The following is an 18517-nucleotide window of genomic DNA, read 5'->3' on the forward strand; positions in this document are numbered from 1 at the left end:
TAAAAATCAAAATCATAAATGAATTATCAAACAAATAAATTGATATATAGACAAAACAGATTAATAATTAATTAATAAATTAGGTAATTAGTTAATACAAGAATGAAAGAATAAAAAATCAAACAGGAAATTTAGTGCAGAAAGAGTGGCCTTCAATTACAAGTTGATTTTAAAACAATAAAATGTGCATTTAGGAGATTTGCGTTCACTGTTATAAGCTACTGAAATCCTTGTATCTCATTGGCTCAGAGCAAATTTGTCGGTGAAAATCAAACAATGAGGTTCTTCACGACACACTCCCCTTTATTTATATCTTCTTTCAGAACCACCCGCCCTAGAATGTACAGGGGATCTTGTGTACAAGGAATGCGCCTCGGCGTGTCCGGAATTCTGCGGCCAGTCTCCAGAGCGTGCCATGTGTATCATGATGTGTGAGCCTGGCTGTGGGTGTCCAGCTAACCTGATCCTTGAGAGCGAGGGCGGCGATGTCTGTGTTGCTGCAGAAGATTGCCCAGGTAATCAATCACTGTGCTTTGAGTTTGGTTGGGGTTTTTTGCCATGAATTGTGGGGGAAAGAACTGAAGACAATCAACTATGTGATTGGCCATTGAGGAACCTTGTCAAAAGTCTGCACCATGTTTTTTTAGCAGGAACTCCACTAAGAAGCTATGGGACTTTTCATAGAGGCTCTCCCAATTTCCCTATGCTGAAATGTTTCTTTGCTCTAATCTTATCCCTTAAGTAACCCTTGTCATTTGCAGCACAACTCAACCCCTTTCCTGCCATTGTGTGGAATAGATTATCAAACCTGCGGAAATTCACATGTTCCTTTTTTCATTGTCTGAGGATTTGCGATATGACATGTAAATGCGGACCGTTAACACTTGAAGCCTTGATTTTCTTGTCGTACACAGCACAATGTGACAATCAAAATCAAGGAAGTTGTCGGGGGCCAGTTGCAGAAAGAGATGCGTTTAAACACAAGTAAAGAAAAATCAAGCGAAAGTCCCGAAAGCGCGCTTTGGATTGGTTGAAATCAAGTTGCGTTTGATTTTTTTAGAGTTTCATTTGATTGCAACTCTTCCCGCAACAGACCCGAGGGGCCCGTAACACAAAGCTTAGCAATCATGGAAGAACGTATTTTTATGACTGATTGCATTGACTGCAATGTACAATTAATCGTGAAAACCAGGCATAAGATTAATCGCTAACCTTCGTGTTGCGGGACCCTGATCTGACAGCTTGTTGCGCAACAATTGTTGATGTAAAGCCTTGAAGTTCTCAATTACATATACTGTATATCGGCCCATGACAGTGATTCAGATTTTCTCTTAAAATTATTGTATTATGCCACTATACTTGCATGTAGCTATAAGTGCATTCCACATTTAAAAAGAAATCCATGTCAAGTTTTGCGTAGAGTTACTTTAGCACCTTAATATTTCAAATATATGCAAAACAATATTTATTCGACCTCAAATTCATATTTGTCATACTTAGCAGCACTTCAGAGTAGAGTATTCAGAAATTGTAGTGGTATTAAAAACACATTGGTCCAAAGCTAATTTTCTGATGATCAGCTTTATGAAATAACACATTGGATCTGCAGTTTGAATGCAGATCATGTGAAAAATCTGCTGATACCTACATGTATTGCTGATTAATCACCTGTTCATCCATTGTGACGCCAATGCGCATAAAACATGCGCAGATCCGTAAGTGATTTTGACTTGTATGATTTTTTTCATCTCTGGCCAGCCCCTACTTGTGAAGGTGACCTTGTGTATAACACATGTGGTTCAGCTTGTCCGGATATATGCAATGAGGAGCCGGCTCAATTCTGCACATTCCAGTGTGTGCTTGACTGCGCATGCCCTGATGGGTTGTATCGCGTTGCCGGTACCTCGCGATGTTTAGCCCAGGATTCCTGCCCAAAACGTAAGTCTGTCCCATTTCAGAGCAAACTCACCCTATCTTGTGTTTTGGCCCAAAAATTCAGGTGCAGAGACCCCCATGATAATATACACGTACAGTCAAACCTGTACATGTGTTAGTGGCCACCTGTCCATAGCAGCCACCTGCCGATAGTGATCACTACAACTACATGTAATTGTAGTTGTAGTGATATGCTATTTTTTTTCTCACTCTTTTCACTTTTTCACCTGTGCGCCTTGAGCATTATATTTTTAATGGATTTGGCGCCTTATAAATTGCATCTATTATTATTATTATTATTATTATTCCCATGGAGGCAGATTGTGTGTATAAGAACCTGTCTATAGCAGCCACCTGCCTATTGTGACCACTAAAACCCATTCCCATATATTGTGTGTGTAAGAACCTGTCTATAGCATCTTCATGTCTATAAAGGCCATATTTGTGTGTTTCTTTAGGATGGCCACTATAGACAAGTTTCATTGTATACTAAAAACATGAGTTACAAAGAGACGAGGGAACTCAAACATATTGTGACATTTTTTTCGGTACAGTTTTCTCAAAGTACACAATAACTAAATGACCTAATGTAAAGGAAATAATCATATTGACTTATTGTGCCCATATTTCCCATTATTTTTGTCTTCAATACTTAAAATGAATAATTCAAATATTCAAAGGAAATAATCAATAAATGACCAAAGTCCTTGAATTAGCAATACAAATGAAATTTGATTGTTTTTTAAAAGTATTTCTTTCTTTATTTTGCTTGTCCAGTACACTTTCATATTGTACTGGCAAGTGATTAAAGGCATAAGTTAACGTTATAGACATAAAATTTAAAAAAAACCAAAGGGGAGATGAAATATGTACATGTACATGGATGCCTTTCTATCAACCTAAAAACACTGAAATGAAAAAAAAAATCAAAAGATATGCTTTTGATAAGTTATAATAAAAGATTTTGTGTAATTTCTATTCTGCCGATAATGATAGAACACATAAGGGTATGTGATGAAATTAAGATGGTGTTTTCAGTCACATTATGTTTCACTTTTTTGAAGCACTAAATAATGATTTTCGGATGCGTTTTTTCTGGTCTTCATTTTTGTAACATATCACAGACACATGTGACAAGTGGGACCTCGTAGCTCAGATTTTTTTTAAAAGTCAAATCAATATTAAATATGCTTTTAATAGCAGGGTATGCATTTCTGATGCAACACTATAGAGATAATATTTTACCACATGTACATGTAACGCTTGTCTTGTGCTTTTTCTCCCCACAGCATGTGATGAGGGATATAAACACAACGAGAATCTTGAATGCGTTGGTAAGTTTTTATGGACATTAGTTTATAAACTGCATCCAAGAACCAAATTATGATATTGGGAAATGATTTAAGCATACAGTCGTGTATATCACTAAACAGTAGAAAATAAAAACCTCATCTATTGAGTATGGAATATGATTTATTTTATGTGAATTTACATAGTTTAAAATCAAAATATAATTTTCAATTCTCAATTTTTGTTTCAAAGTAGCTAATCATATGATAAAATCGTTCACCTCATGTAACATACATGTATGTGATATGCATGTAATTTTATCAATTTTGTTACAAACTTGTTAGATTATTCTGTCAAGGAATATAATGCATTGTTTTAATGTTTTCTTATTCATTCATCTATCCATCCATTCATTCATTTATTAATTCATTCATCAATCCATCCATCCATTTATTCATTCATCAATCCATCCATCCATTTATTCATTCATCATCATTTATTCATCCATCCAAAGCATCCATCCATCGATCCATCAATTCATCCTTTCATTCATCAATCCATCCATCCATCCATCTATCTATCTATTCATCCATCCATTCATCAATCCATCCATTCATCCATCTATCTATCTATTCATCAATCTATCCATTCATCCATCAATCCATCGATTCATCCATCCATTTATCCATCCATCCATTCATCCATCCATTTATCCATCCATCCATTTATCCATCCATCCTTCCATTCATTCATCCATCCTTTCATTCATTCATCCATTCATTAATCATTCATTCTTTCTCTCAAGGTAAATGAATTGTTTTAATGTTTTCTTCTTCAGTTGCCAATCCCTGCCATGAAGTGCTTGCAGCAGCCGATGAAATGACCAGTAGGAACATGGTAGGAGTCTATACCCCCTCCTGTACTTCCGAAGGCAAGTATCAGCCTGTACAATGTCATGGAAGCATTGGTTTTTGTTGGTGTGCTGATATGGAGACAGGACTCGAACAAGAGGGAACCAAGATGAGAGGAACTCCTGAATGCCCAGGTATCTTGAACACATATTTTTCAAACTGTTGACACTTGCTATTTTTATGCCCCTACAGTCTGGAGGGGGCATTAAAGATGAATACCAGTTTTTGTAACGAGCTCAAAATGAGTTCGAACAGAATCCAATAAAATTACCACTAAAGTGTTTGTATGTATGAGTAAAAAATATGTTTGGTGTCTGGGTAGATGACTCCAAAATACAGTCAGGTCATATCTTCTGTCAGAGATTATTATAGAAAGGGTGAGTCTTTAGGTCAAAGGTCTAAATTTGTTCATTATATATATATGCATATTGGTTTCTGCACGATATTAAGTTCAATTCTATTGAACGAATTTCTGATCACGTTAAGCGGGGGCATCTATGTCCTTTGGACACGTCAAATTTCTAGTTTTAACCGTTATTCCCGAAGTTGTCAATGGTATGAAATTATCCAATAATCTTGATCTTTTGGGATTAGTAAGCAGGCATAAGACTTCATTAATGCAAACAATCAATCATTTAAAGACTTTATAATTATGATTGATATTCTATGTCAAAGCCTAATTCAGGTACATGTATCATTTGAATGCTAATCAGTTGTATTTTTTTTAGAAATACAAGTTTCACGGTTCTAACTCCACATTGGTGGCCCAAATTGTGTGTTGAATAAAAAACACCTTGATTAAGATTCTATGCGTAGAATGACATTATTTACAAATCATATTATGGAGAAACAAAAGAATGATATTTCAGTCACAGCATAAGATTTTGGGCTATTATTGCAAGGCGCATATCATGATACAAACAGAGAGTTTTCCCTGACAACTGCAGAGCTGCCAACCATTAGGAAAAAAGCCTAATTATTAGGCTTTTCACACCAAATTACGCCAGTACGCTTTTGACGTCTGTTACTACGCTTTTCAGCGCCAATAGCTATGTACAAAATTTTAATACACAGATAATACATTGCGCAGTGGCGAACTCATCCGTGGGTGGCAAATACTGCCATTGCATGCACCATTGTGTCACTTTGTTTACATTACTGCGCATGTAAGGATTGCCTCTGCCGTGGCTGGAAAGCGGCGAATGTTCTTGACGTAGATTGCGTACATTATGCCTAAGAAAAATTCTTGCATGAATCCATATCCACGCATGCACATGCACGGAAACAGGAAGTTATCTTTCCATGTTTCTAATGCAACGAAGAAATCTGAGGATTGATTACAAATAGCAGCGCCGATCAGTTCTTTTTAGTAACTTTTCATGCATTGTGGATTAGAATTTTAGTCACTTCTTTGGATTGTTCAAATGGATTATTTCATGTGATATACTGCAAAAGGATCAAATATTAACATTTTAACTGTTAGAGGATCTCGCACCTGCTTATCCAGTTCAGCGAAGCCTCCAAACTTGCTACCCCACAGGGACAGGCGGCATTGTAACATCATCTCCGTTGATCCACCGCGGCACTGGTGGGCACCCTTGCTACTTAAAAATTCTGCGTCAGATATGATTTGATTGAATTTGTCAGTGAAAATCAAACGATGAGGTGCTTCACGACACACTCCCCTTTATTTATATCTTCTTTCAGAACCACCCGCCCTAGAATGTACAGGGGATCTTGTGTACAAGGAATGCGCCTCGGCGTGTCCGGAATTCTGCGGCCAGTCTCCAGAGCGTGCCATGTGTATCATGATGTGTGAGCCTGGCTGTGGGTGTCCAGATAACCTCATCCTTGAGAGCGAGGGTGGCGATGTCTGCGTTGCTGCAGAAGATTGCCCAGGTAATCAATCACTGTGCTTTGAGTTTGTTTGGGGGTTTTTTTTGCCATGAATTCTGGGGGAAAGAACTGAAGACAATCAACTTTGTGATTGCATGGCCATTGAGGAACCTTGTCAAAAGTCTGCGCCATGTTTTTTTTAAGCAGGAATTCCACTAAGAAGCTATGGGACTTTTCATAGAGGCTCTCCCAATTTCCCTATGCTGAAATGTTTTTTTGCTCTAATCTTATCCCTTAAGTAACCCTTGTCATTTGCAGCACAACTCAACCCCTTTCCCACAATTCTGTGAAATAGAATTATCAAACCTGCAGAAATTCACATGTTCCCTTTTTCATTGTCTGAGGATTTGCGATATGACATGTAAATGCGGAATGTTAACACTTGAAGCCTTGATTTTCTTTTTTGTACCCAGCACAATGTGACAATGGTATGGTTTACAACGAATGCGGCTCCCCTTGTCCCGACTACTGTGGGAAACCAGAGGATGAAGTATGCATCACTATGTGCAGTCCAGGTTGCTTCTGTCCAGAAGGAACTCTTCTGGTTGATCAAGAGACGCAGATGTGTGTTGCAAGGGAAGATTGCGTCATTCCCGTCGTACCTGCAGCCATTGAGAGTAAGTGGTTCTGATTTAAAGGAAAATGAAACCTTTGTAACATAATAGCTTGTGTGAAAACAGAAAAAACAAGGAAATTGATAAACAAAAGTTGAGATAAATTGAATGAATGATAAGAAAGTTATGAGCATTTGAAGCTTAGATCATTATTGTAATGTAGATCCTCCTGTTTGCAATGCAACAAAGACATGTGATGTCACATGTGAAGAACTTTTCCATTACTTTCTATATATTTCACTTAATCTACCTCTTTTATCACATCTATCAGTAGATCATGTATTCTTTCTATAGGAGGGCATGTAATACAGATGTTCAAAGAATATGTTATTGATAAAGGGTTTGTATCACCCTAAGAAAGAGCAAAAATAGACATTTTGGGGGGTATTTTATAGTCCATCCATGGGAAAGTTGTTCACATGTGACATCACAGATATTTGTCGCATTGCCAATGGGAGAATCTCCATAGCTTTAGTGATCGCATTATTCAAATGCTCATAACATTTCTCATTATTTGTCAGATCTTCTTAAAACTTGCTTTGATCTTATTCTTTGATTTTTCTGTTTTCACAAAAGCCAACTTGTTCCAGAGGTTTCATTCCCCTTTAATGTTGAGAGATGAATGTAAACCACTTTCGGGTGATCAATTGGGAATGCTAGCAAAGTGATCTTCCAAACTGGGTTCCTGAACCGGTTTCCACTAAAATTAGTTTTGAGGATTGTAATGAGAATGGTGTCTCTGACTTTTTTCAAAATATGTTGCTAAACTTCAAAATTTTCTAACTTCGTAATTCATTATTTGATTTTTGATGAATTTTTCAGAGTTTTTGCCCAGTGAATCTTACTCAATTTATTTAAGGTATGATTATTTTCAGCGCGGAGTACCCCTTAAAGTGCTATTTATTGTTATTATTTACTGCCAAGTAGTTTGTAAAGCATGCCAATCAATGTCATGATGGGTTGGGGGCATCGTGGTCTAGTGGTTAAGACTCTCGTCTTTCAATCAGAAGGACATGGGTTCGATTCCCTGCCATGGCGTCTTTTCCTTTAGCAAAAAATTCACCCACATTGTGCTGCACTCACCCCACTGAGGTGAATGGGTACCGGCAGGAAGTAATTCCTTAAAAAGCAGTGGTGTGAGAGTTCTGATTTTTTTTCAGCTTAATTTCAGCTTATTTTTGGCCTTCCTATGTACAAAAAGTATGGGAGCTCTTTCTATTTCAGACTTTTTCAACACTCTTCAGCTTTTTTCAGATCTTTTTATTTGTGACCACTCACACCCCTGAAAAAAAGCTATGAGCGCCGGAATCGGTAGACTCTAGCTTAGCCAGGGTAATAGACGTAGGAGCGCCTTGAGCACTTAACAAGGTGGAAGCATGCGCTATACAAATCCTATATTATTATTATATTGAATTATTTGATGATGGGAGGGTTTCTTGAAGCTTCTTTTCAGTGATTACTACTGACAAACTTGAACTCAGCCAATCAGCTATAAGGCTTATGGTAGCTTGTAACAGTTAGTGAATATCACTCCCATATCACACCATGAAATGATCTTGGGCAATTGTGCTATAACTGATTGAATGATAAAACCTAAAGGAAATGGAGTCAGGAAATCTAATTGTGGTTTGTCTGAATTGCAGTTTCAGCTGATTTTCAGCCATTTTATTTTTCGTTGGCCTTGAGTTAAATTATCAGACCAACATACCTCTGTATCATTTATTCTTTTCATGAATCTATTGCCTAGCTACCTTTTTTAAGATCGCCATCCATATTTCTCAGTTGGTTAGATCGTATGGGTGGGGAACAATTTTTATTTTTTGTTGGGAAATACATGTAGGGAAAGAGAGAATCGAGGAAACGGGAAGAGGAAGAAGTAGATAAAAAGGTGAGATTGAGAGAGATTGTAGATGTAGATAGGTACACCCTCATTGAAAAGGGGATAGTCTGATACACAAAGAACTAGATAGATAAACCCAGTACTTTATAGAAAGTCAAGTGACAGGGTTATACAGTGCGTCCCACAAAAAACGAAACCGGGATTTATCGATGATTTATCATAATTTAATCACAAATACAATAGACAAATGACCTACCATTGTAAAGCTTAGAATCTCCTCTTTCATCTGAAATTACTTAGATTATTTCTCATTCACGCATGAGTGAGCAAAAACAATTTGAAGAGGGATACCAAAAAGTCATTTGGCGGGCTGTATCTGGGTTTCAAAAAGAAAACCACATTTCTAAAAAGTTCAATATCTGCTCTTTAATTTGATACCTCAATTACAGAAAACGGTCAAGAAATAAGAAAGTTCTGGTTATTTGAAATAAGGCTTGAATTTCAATAATTTCATAAAATTAAGAGGTTTTACAGGCTAGCATTCAAACTCACTCGACACTCCGTTTTGTTGACGATCAGCCATGCATGAAGTCTTTTGTTATCCATGCGATAGCTTCTGTGGGAAACCGGTGAAAACACGTTTATTTAATGAAATTATGGAAATACAAGCATTGTTTCGAGGGAACGTAACTTTTTTACTTCTTGACCATTTTTGTGATTAAGGTATCAAATTAAAGAGCAGATATTGAAATTTTTAGGCATGTGATTTTCTTTTTAAAATTCAGATACCCCCGCCAAATGAGTTTTTGGTATCCTTTCTTCAAATTGTTTTTGCTCACTCATGCGTGAATGAGGAATAATCTAAGTAATTTCAGATGAAAGAGGAGATTCTAAGCTTTACAATGGTAGGTCATTTGTCTATTGTATTTGTGATTAAGATATGATAAATCATCGCTAAATCTCGGTTTCGTTTTTTCTGGGACGCACTGTATATATATATATCACATAGAGAGTTATATAGAGAAGAGAGTTACAAAGAGAGACAGTTCATATTCACTCTGTCAACAAGGAGTTGGTCTGCATCTGAGATAGCGCAATACCACTTGGGTTTAACCAATTCTCGCTACCCCAAATAGCGATTTCGCCGAGATCCGGGAAAATCCCTGTAACGTGCATTACATTATGGGATAGCTTTTTCGGTATTACAACTTCCTGTTCGGAAGTCCAATGCACTGTTTTGCCATTCAGATCAACAGTGCCTTCATGCACAACAACACAACGTCGCTTTCGCTCGGAAAGTTCGTGATCACAACCCTCTCTTTCACGATACATTTTAACAGTTTTACAGCCTTTTCTGCTAAAGTCACTAATTCTGCCCGACGCTTTCCATTGCACGGTATTCATCTGTCAGTTAAGATTTTTTTAAGTTCCGAAACTTATTTTTATCCATTTTGTGGTCGACGAAAAATTGAACGAAATGAATGCTGTATATATTTAGCGTCTAGTTGAATACGATCGTGATGTCAGGCCGGTTGCTAAATGCAAAATTTTAAGATATTCATTATTTGTTTGATTTTTTTTTATAACCAAATAAAAACATGAATAAAAATCATTTTCACGTGAAATATATTTTTTATTTTTATTTATAATTCAAATGGAATCAAAACTGACCAAATGTTATAAAAAGTATTATACTCTGTACATATATTACGCTGATTGGCATCGATTTCAGTGTGGTGGAAAACTCAGTATCGCGAACCTCGCGCGAGCATGACTCTAAACCGGAAGTGGTGATGACGACCCGACGGAGTGAAAATTATCTCGTCTCGCGCATTATGAGATTTTTGTTCCTATTTGGGGTAGCGAGAATTATATATTTTTTATTCATTTATAATTTCATATTTTTCTATTTTACTGCTTATCATGTTGAATACATATTGCATTGTTAGGCACCGGGAACACATGCGCATAAGAAATGTGATTATAATAATAAAAATGATGATGATAATGATGATGATTATCATCATCATCATCATCATCATGGTTATTATCATGAGGAAGAAAAATGGGAATCTTGAACAAAGTACCCTTGATGTAGAGAGGAATTAACAATAAAGAAAGATATAGTGTCATGCATATATTTATGTGTCAAGGTGAATGTCAGGATATGCCTGCTATCCACATTACTCTCAGTTTTATAAACACAGGTCAATGTGCTATTTGGCTCACATTATTTAAATCATTTTATTTTTTTCTCATGTTAAAATTGCTTAATAGCATCCCAAGCACACTGCATAGTTATGCAAACCCTTCACCCGAATTTGGTGGCCTGGATACGCGGCCGAGAGTCCCTCGATGGGGCTGATGAACAAAAGTTCCCTCACATTGAAACCAAAGGTGGTATTGTGCTTGTCTCGTGTCAAGACCACTGTCAATGATCAAAGTTTCAATCATGGTCTGCGCTTGAAGACTACACACCATGTGTATTCAATCACCAGAATGTGCTTACTATTCATGAGTGAGGTGCAGATGGAATGACGTGTGATATAATTTCAATTTTTTTTTCATTGAACCCTTTGGTCAAGCTACATTGCCATTTTAATTTACTAATTTAACCATGACAATATCTGTTTTCTCTGGACCATTATGATCTATCTTGAAGTAGCCATAAAAATCATGAAATTAATAAGTCTTATGGAATGTTGCAAGAAACTTGCGATCAATTGCAAGTCTATTTTTGGTCTCTAAATCAATCATATCTCTTGCAGTTAATTGCAAATTAGTGATTGATTGCTAATTCGCTCCTTGAAACAAGAAGTTGAATCTGATTTGCTACATCTAACGTTGATCTATCAGTTGTAAAATTGCAACAGAATATTTGCAATTGATCGCAAATATTTTCTTGCAACACCCCCTAAGACATGTCTTATTCTAATGGTCCCTATGAAGGCATTTCTTCAAAGGAGTTGATGGGGACTACGGGCAAGTTTTTATTTTTTTTTCTGCTCTAAATCAAAAAGAAATTGTTCTTCTGTCTTTTTTTATTCCTTTGCTATATACGGCTGGTAGGCAGTCATCATTAATGGTGAACATAATTTTTGTGACTGGCAACATTTGCCAGTGTGACTTGTTTACAGCTGTTGTGTAAATTCCTCTGTGCATACAAGCTCTATTTCATTTCCTTTTCATAGATTAAAGTGAATAATCTTAGAATAGGTGAGGAAACTACTGTATGTTCAGTGAATGGTGGTCATGATAAAATATGGTGTAAGGTATTTGTTACATAACTTATCAAACAATGTATCTTGTTACTGGTTGGCCTATTTTAGCTCTGACCTTAATGTGATTAGATAATCAGCTACAGCCCTGGATGGTGAAACTGTTCATTAATATCCTCATTACTTTCAAGGAGTAGTCCACCCAAACAAAAAGTTGATTAGATTTTTTTGTTTAAACTAAAAAAGCATAGAAATTTTAATCAGAATAAAATAAAAAGTGAGAAAGTTATGAGATTTCATTTCTTCAGTTATAATTTCCCCAAACAGTTATATGCACACCATAATCAGTATGCAAGTAAGAGAACTGTTGATGTCATCCACTCACCACATGTATTTCTGTTGTATTTTATGATTTGAAATATGAACCCGAATTTTTGCCATTATCTAAAAGTTTAATTCCTCTCTGATAATGTAGAATTTCCATAGTTAATCATTTTGTGAGACAATGAAGGGTTGATTTATTAATTCAAACAAATTTAGGAAATTGTGAATGTGTGACACCAACTTTCTCATTTGCATATCATAGTTTTGGGCACATAATTGTTTTGTGACTGAACTTATTATTTTTCATCCAATTTTTGATGAAATTCCTGTTTGAATTTTCTTTTCATTTTCAAACAAACTTTTTATTCAGATGGCGTTAACCTTTAAGCATGACTTGTATTTTTTAATGGTACCAAATCATTTTTTTTATCCTATCACCTTAAGTTGAATGTGATATTTGCATATTTATTTAATGTAAGCCCAATGAGGTAGGTGGGATAGAGGGAGATAGCAATAGATAAAGAGAGAGAGAGAGAAAGGGCAAGGATGTCACTTTTCAGACTAAAGTCTGAGTTCAGACTCTTTCAACATATTTACAGCCATAGAAAACACCTTTTTCATATAGGAAAGGGGCAATTCTAGATATTTCAGACTTCCTCTATAAAACCAAAGTGATATCCCTGAAAAGGATAGAAGTGAGAGAGAGAGAGGCGAGAGAGCAAGGATGCTTTTTTCTATACTTAAATCTGAGTACAGACTCATTCAACATATTTACAGCCATGGGGCAATGCTAGACGATTTTCAGACTTCAGAATTGGCGACATTGAACACAATTGCGTTTTGAAACGTCTTTAATTTTGCTCTCGCACTGGAAGCCTACACAAACAGGTGCCAGAACTGACCTTTCTTGTGATGGGTCAAACTGAGCACTATAGCTGCGCTAACGAAAGCGGGAAATTTAAAGACAATCAAGATATTAATGGCTTTATATTTTCGACACTGAACGGTGCACCGCTGATCATGTTTGTGTTTGGTGTTTTGGAAATAAGTTTCCAATCATGATTCATGTTGCTGTTTAAATTTGAAAATCGACATTGAACACACCCTAAGTGACATCTCTGAAGAGAGATAGAAAGATAACAGAGAGAGAGAGTGGGTTGGTGAATAGAAACTCTTGTTTGGGGAAGCAAGAGATTGTGACTGAGGGGGAGGGCTGTGTCCGGAGCTAAATAGGACTAAACAACTGACCTGGGCAATAGACTTCCTCTTGACCCTACTAAGCTGCTGCCAGTCTTCCGTAGATCCCACAAGGTGTGTCACCTACATTGAAAGTTTAGTGTTTTCACTATACACTCTAGAAAAAAAGGTGCAAATTGGAACCATTTTTTAAAATCTCGTATTTGGAACCCCCTTCAAACAAAAAAAAAGGATCCCCAAAAGGTTCTTTATGTGCTTAAGGACGTTAAATAGTTTTAGAAAGAACCTAAAAAGGTTAACTCCAAAATTGCCTGTTCAAAGTAATTTAGGAAGTTTCTGGGTACCTTTAAAGGTTCCAAATACGGGACAAGCATAGAACCCTATTACATGTAGGAACCCCTTTTTCTAAGAGTATTTTCATAGACTATATTTTAAAAGCTATTAAAATCCTTACATCTTATTCGCTCGGTTACTTGAATCAATGATGCCAGGCTTTGTGAAACACTAATTCTCATGTATGTTCAGTTCAAGAATCTTTTTTTATAGAGCACTTTCTATCATTCCAGTTTATATGTTTTCAGGTATAGAAACAACTTAACAGGTGTTATTTGCCTTCAATATTCATTCATATGTGAATTAAACTAAGTAACATTTAAATATTTTTATTTTTCTCTGGTATGGTGTAGTTGTAGACGAACATGTAGTGTGGTATAATTTGGCCCCAGATCTCTTGCATTTGGGTCAAGAGATTTAACCATCTAGCTTTGAAATGTTGGTAGTACTTGGTACTGCTCCCATGTAACCCCTTCTCCCCGATAACAAGGTATGATAATGATGGTCACTATAAATTAGACAGGTAATAGAGGAAATACTCAATAGATTCTTAAACTATAGACAATACATTCATGAAAAGATTAATACAAAATAGACTTGCTGACCCCAATAAATTACGTAAATGAATGCAAACACAACTACCAAAGATTCCCATGAGGCCATTAATTAGGTCTGGAACCTCGGGGTCATCAGTTGACCTCAATCTCGTGTCCATTCTTTCGTACCAACTCTCTCCTTCCTTCATGCCACTGAAAGGTCAATAGCAGTATTATGGTGAAGGTAATAAACCTGGCCTGAACAGTCTTGACGTTTGACCTAGAAAAGGAGAGGGCATCCTGGTGACCTTCACACTGCATTGACGTTTACCATGCTGTGCACAGACATGTAGAGACATACTGCGCTTTACATTAAGGGTTTCCTGAGCATCACCTTGACCGTGACCCTTTGTACTTCTGTGGTGTTTAGTGATGAGTGGGGTGCACTGTTTTTATTACTTTCATTTTCCGCTTAAGTTTGTTGTCGTTGCCAAGGGCAATTGGCTCTGCGTCAGTTCAGGTATGAAATTGCTTTGTAGGTTTTGGTTTTCACGGAGGTGGAGATGTTGTGTGGGGGTTTGTAGGTATGTATGTACCATGACAACCTGCGTATACACACTGATACATCTGTCTGGTTGCAATGCAATATGTCAAGACCATATGTGACCTGCCACCCCAAAACCAACAATAAGTCGACCAAAATGAATATTGATATTTTTATTGAGCTTGAAAATTCATTTCCTAAGCTTTAAAATGATATGTAATATGTTAAAATTGACCAAGAATAACCATTACAAGTACTTGATTGAATGCAGAGGAAATTCAGCAAGAGCTTAAAAAATAAGGAGAAAACAAGGTTTGAAGTTTGGGGTTCACTCAAGCATGAGATGTGCATACTGTGTAATCTCAGTGAAACTTTCAAGCAGTCTGCAGTCTGAAAAAGTAGTGTCCAAGAAACTCTTGTATCTTTTCTTTTATTCATCTTCACGACTTCCAATTTTTACAGTATCGTATGCTATTCATTGTTGCAAAAAATTATTTCGATATTTCAAGTAAAACTAAAAATATAAGCAAATAACAAAGTGCATAATAAACAAGCATCTGCTTATATTGTCATACCACTTTCATAAACGATCACGTACATCTGTTTATGTAAAATTTATTATATTTATTTCTGTGGTCACACTGTATATTGTCATGACTTGCAGAAACATATAAATAAATGAATACAAATAACCCTTGTGGAACACCGATGTTGTATAATCTCTTCAAATCCTTAAGGGTACTATGAAAGTTAAAAACAAAATTGTTTACAAAGAATTACAGGAATTAAGTGACAATTATACTTTATGATTATAATGCTCTCTGTTTCATTCTCACAGGTCCTTGTCCAACAGTTCTGGATGCTGCACCTAGAGGATATGAGGAAAACATTTGTCATTTCAAACAAAGTATGTATTCATTTTCAAAACACCATTCCTTTCATTCTATTTATAAATGCCACTTTCAATAACTATCGAATTCAAAGTCATTCTAATGAGTGCCAAATTTACAACTTCGGTGTGAAACTGATGTAGAACGGGAAGACAAATTACTGCAGTCCAGCCAGCTTATTGAGCAATAAATAAAACTAGCTGAACAAGTAATAATGGCTGAAAATTCTGAAGAATCGCCAGCACAAAGAAGTACAGGTTGGCATGCATGTGATATACACCATAGAGAAGAGTTCCACCTATATGTATTGGTTTATTTAAAGGATACCTTGTTTATTTTTCTGATTGCAAGCAGCCTTTCACTTGACCGACTCTTTTCCAGTTCTTAACTTAATATTTGTAGTTTGTAATCAATGCAAAAACTATCCTTTTCTGACAGTATTCATCGTCAAGGCTAGGGATGATAGACGAACGAAGGTCTTGGATGATCTGACGGTAACACCAAACAGGTTTTCAGTCAATCGACCCATCAAATTATTTGTAGCTCAAGATGAGTGTGATGTCCAAATGACAGGTGAGACAGGAATGACACCAGGGTTTTTTCTTACAAAGAGATGTGATTGATCCAATCAATCACAAGTTTTGTTCACATTTTTTTCCCTTACTGTGACTTGTACTATGCGGACATCATTTGCCTTGACAATGACGCCGCTTCAAAGGAGCCTGTGTCCACTTCTTCTATGAAGAATTGTGAGACTGATTGGACCAGTCATAACTTTATGTAAGACATGGCCCAGCTCTAGATCCACCATAAATTGACCTTTCAGAAAGAGATCAAACGCAACTCCAACAAACTAATCGCAACTTGATTTCAACCAAAGGAAATGCATGTATTAGGGACTTGCACTCTATATTTTTAGTTGCCTTTTAAATGTAACCCTCATTTTCGGCAAAGAGCCCCAGTATAGCCTCTTAATTCTTGTTGCAATTTGGAAATTACCCCCTACAGTTTGCAAATGCTGTATAACTTATCAAAACTAACCAATTTATAACCAATATTATTATTTGAATCTTTCGGATAAGCTATTTAAAAAAAAATTTCCTTTTAAAGGCCAAATTGATATTTTAGTTATTTACCTTAAACCTTCCCTGGCGAGTCATTATTTGTCTATTTTTATCAAAATATCAATTTTAATCTATTTGGGAGAGGGTATTCATAAAAAATAGATCCATTGCACTTTGTTTGATGTCAATTCACATCAAAATCGTGCTCTGCTCAACACCAATCTTGAGTTCTCAATTCTCACTTCTTCTCCTCTATAGGCCGCTTCATTATATTCATGGATAACGAAGTTGATGCAATGGACAGAGGAGACATTATGCTTGACCGGAACGATGTGTTAGTCCCCATGACTGGTCACTTCAAGAATCGCGTCAAGGAGGCCTTTAACAACTGCCCCAGTGCCTAAAAGAGGTCCCAATGTACAGCCTTGGGGGACTCACTATCTTTCTCACCATTCTAGGGCTTAGACTAGATCCATGAATGTATTCTCATTGATTGGTCTTCCAATGAGATATTTCCAAAGAATTTTTCTGTGATTAATAACCCGACTGGCATTATAATGTATGAATAATTAAATAAAATTCACATAAGTGGACACTTTCACTGTAAATGTAAATCTGATTGTAATTTATAAGCTTTTTTAACATTTTCTCTGTATTAAAGGAGAGTCTAGTTTTTTTTGTACAGTTGCAGGGCATTTTTCAATGGAATGTGCGTGCCTTATATTTCAAATTGTATAGTATTTTAACCACTGCTTCTATTTTTATTGGCCACAAAGTCACACACATTTTCAAACAAATTGATTCATTTTTAGAACAAATCTGTTGATTGGTTTACTGCTTGATGACCTATGCCCAAGATTCTTCTAGATACTTGATATCCCAAGTCTTTTAACCAAAAGCTGTGACTAATAATTGTCTATTTCTGTTTTCTCATGTTTTATTCTATAGCAGATTTAAGATACCTTTATGTACATTTATGTAAGAATGTGAAAATCCTTTTTTGTAGACGTCAGTTGAAGATAATGTAAAGATAGTTCCCTGAAACTTCGTTTAAAAGATGAAGTTGTCCAATGAAAACGAATGCTGCAATGGAATAAGGATGTGAGGTCAATGTGATGTGTTGTGTTGTATATGGCGTGGTAGGAACTTATTTATGCAATGTCATATGAAGCCCATTAATGAATGAAGGTGGTGGAACTAAAGTAATTTTATGTAAAAAAAAAAGTCAGTAAAAGCTTCACACAATGTGGATATTTGTTCATTTCGTTCTGAACTGATGACAGCATGCCCCTTTTTATGATCTTCTTAGGGGAGTATTCAGGGTTTGTTTGTATTTTTTTATTAAGTTGTGTTATTCTAAACCATTCCATTTCATACTATGTATGTGGAGTTGTGCGTCAGGAATCGTGTCTTTTAAGAAATGAATCCTTTCTGGATACACGTGTTCTGACTTAAGAATACCAATAGAGAATGGAACGGATTAAAAGCTCACAACACAATCAATTTGTGTTTATTTGTCTTTTTTTTTGTATACTCCTTCCCCTTCTCTCTCTCTTTCTCTCTCTCTTTGGTCTCTTCATTCTATTTCTCTCTCTGTCCCAATATTTGTTTGTTTGATTAGCAATTGATTAAATACATTATTGAGCGAGTTGGCTCAGTCGGTAAAGCATCTGCCTGTCGAACCAAAGGTCGTGGGTACAAGTCGACCCCGGGCAGATGACCGAAGCTTGTATTGTGTGTAAATGTTCCCTCCCCTATTCCATAGATGTTGGCTATGTTATGATGGAAAACACTGTCCCTCGGATAGGACTTTAAATGGGAGTCCCCATGTAGAGGAAATTCACCACCTTTGCATGTTAAGAACCCACTCCACTATTCAAAAAAGTAGGGGGGGATACTGATGTAGTGGTCCACCTGGGGTCTGT

At 36.4% G+C, this 18517-nt stretch overlaps 1 protein-coding gene across 1 annotated transcript in view; it reads left to right on the forward strand.

The window, feature by feature from the left end:
- The window catches only part of LOC129262439 (SCO-spondin-like), a 63253-nt gene extending 45162 nt beyond the window's left edge, over positions 1 to 18091 (forward strand). The window contains exons 26-33 of the mRNA XM_064099802.1: positions 1759 to 1938; positions 3225 to 3269; positions 4064 to 4270; positions 5844 to 6035; positions 6446 to 6649; positions 15477 to 15545; positions 15967 to 16101; positions 16851 to 18091. Coding sequence (XP_063955872.1) covers positions 1759 to 1938; positions 3225 to 3269; positions 4064 to 4270; positions 5844 to 6035; positions 6446 to 6649; positions 15477 to 15545; positions 15967 to 16101; positions 16851 to 16996 — 1178 coding nt within the window. The 3' untranslated portion in view covers positions 16997 to 18091. The remainder of the gene's footprint in view (positions 1 to 1758; positions 1939 to 3224; positions 3270 to 4063; positions 4271 to 5843; positions 6036 to 6445; positions 6650 to 15476; positions 15546 to 15966; positions 16102 to 16850) is intronic.
- Positions 18092 to 18517: the final 426 nt, after the last annotated feature.

The sequence above is a fragment of the Lytechinus pictus genome, chromosome 5, assembly GCF_037042905.1.
Source record: "Lytechinus pictus isolate F3 Inbred chromosome 5, Lp3.0, whole genome shotgun sequence".
NCBI lineage: Eukaryota > Metazoa > Echinodermata > Echinoidea > Temnopleuroida > Toxopneustidae > Lytechinus > Lytechinus pictus.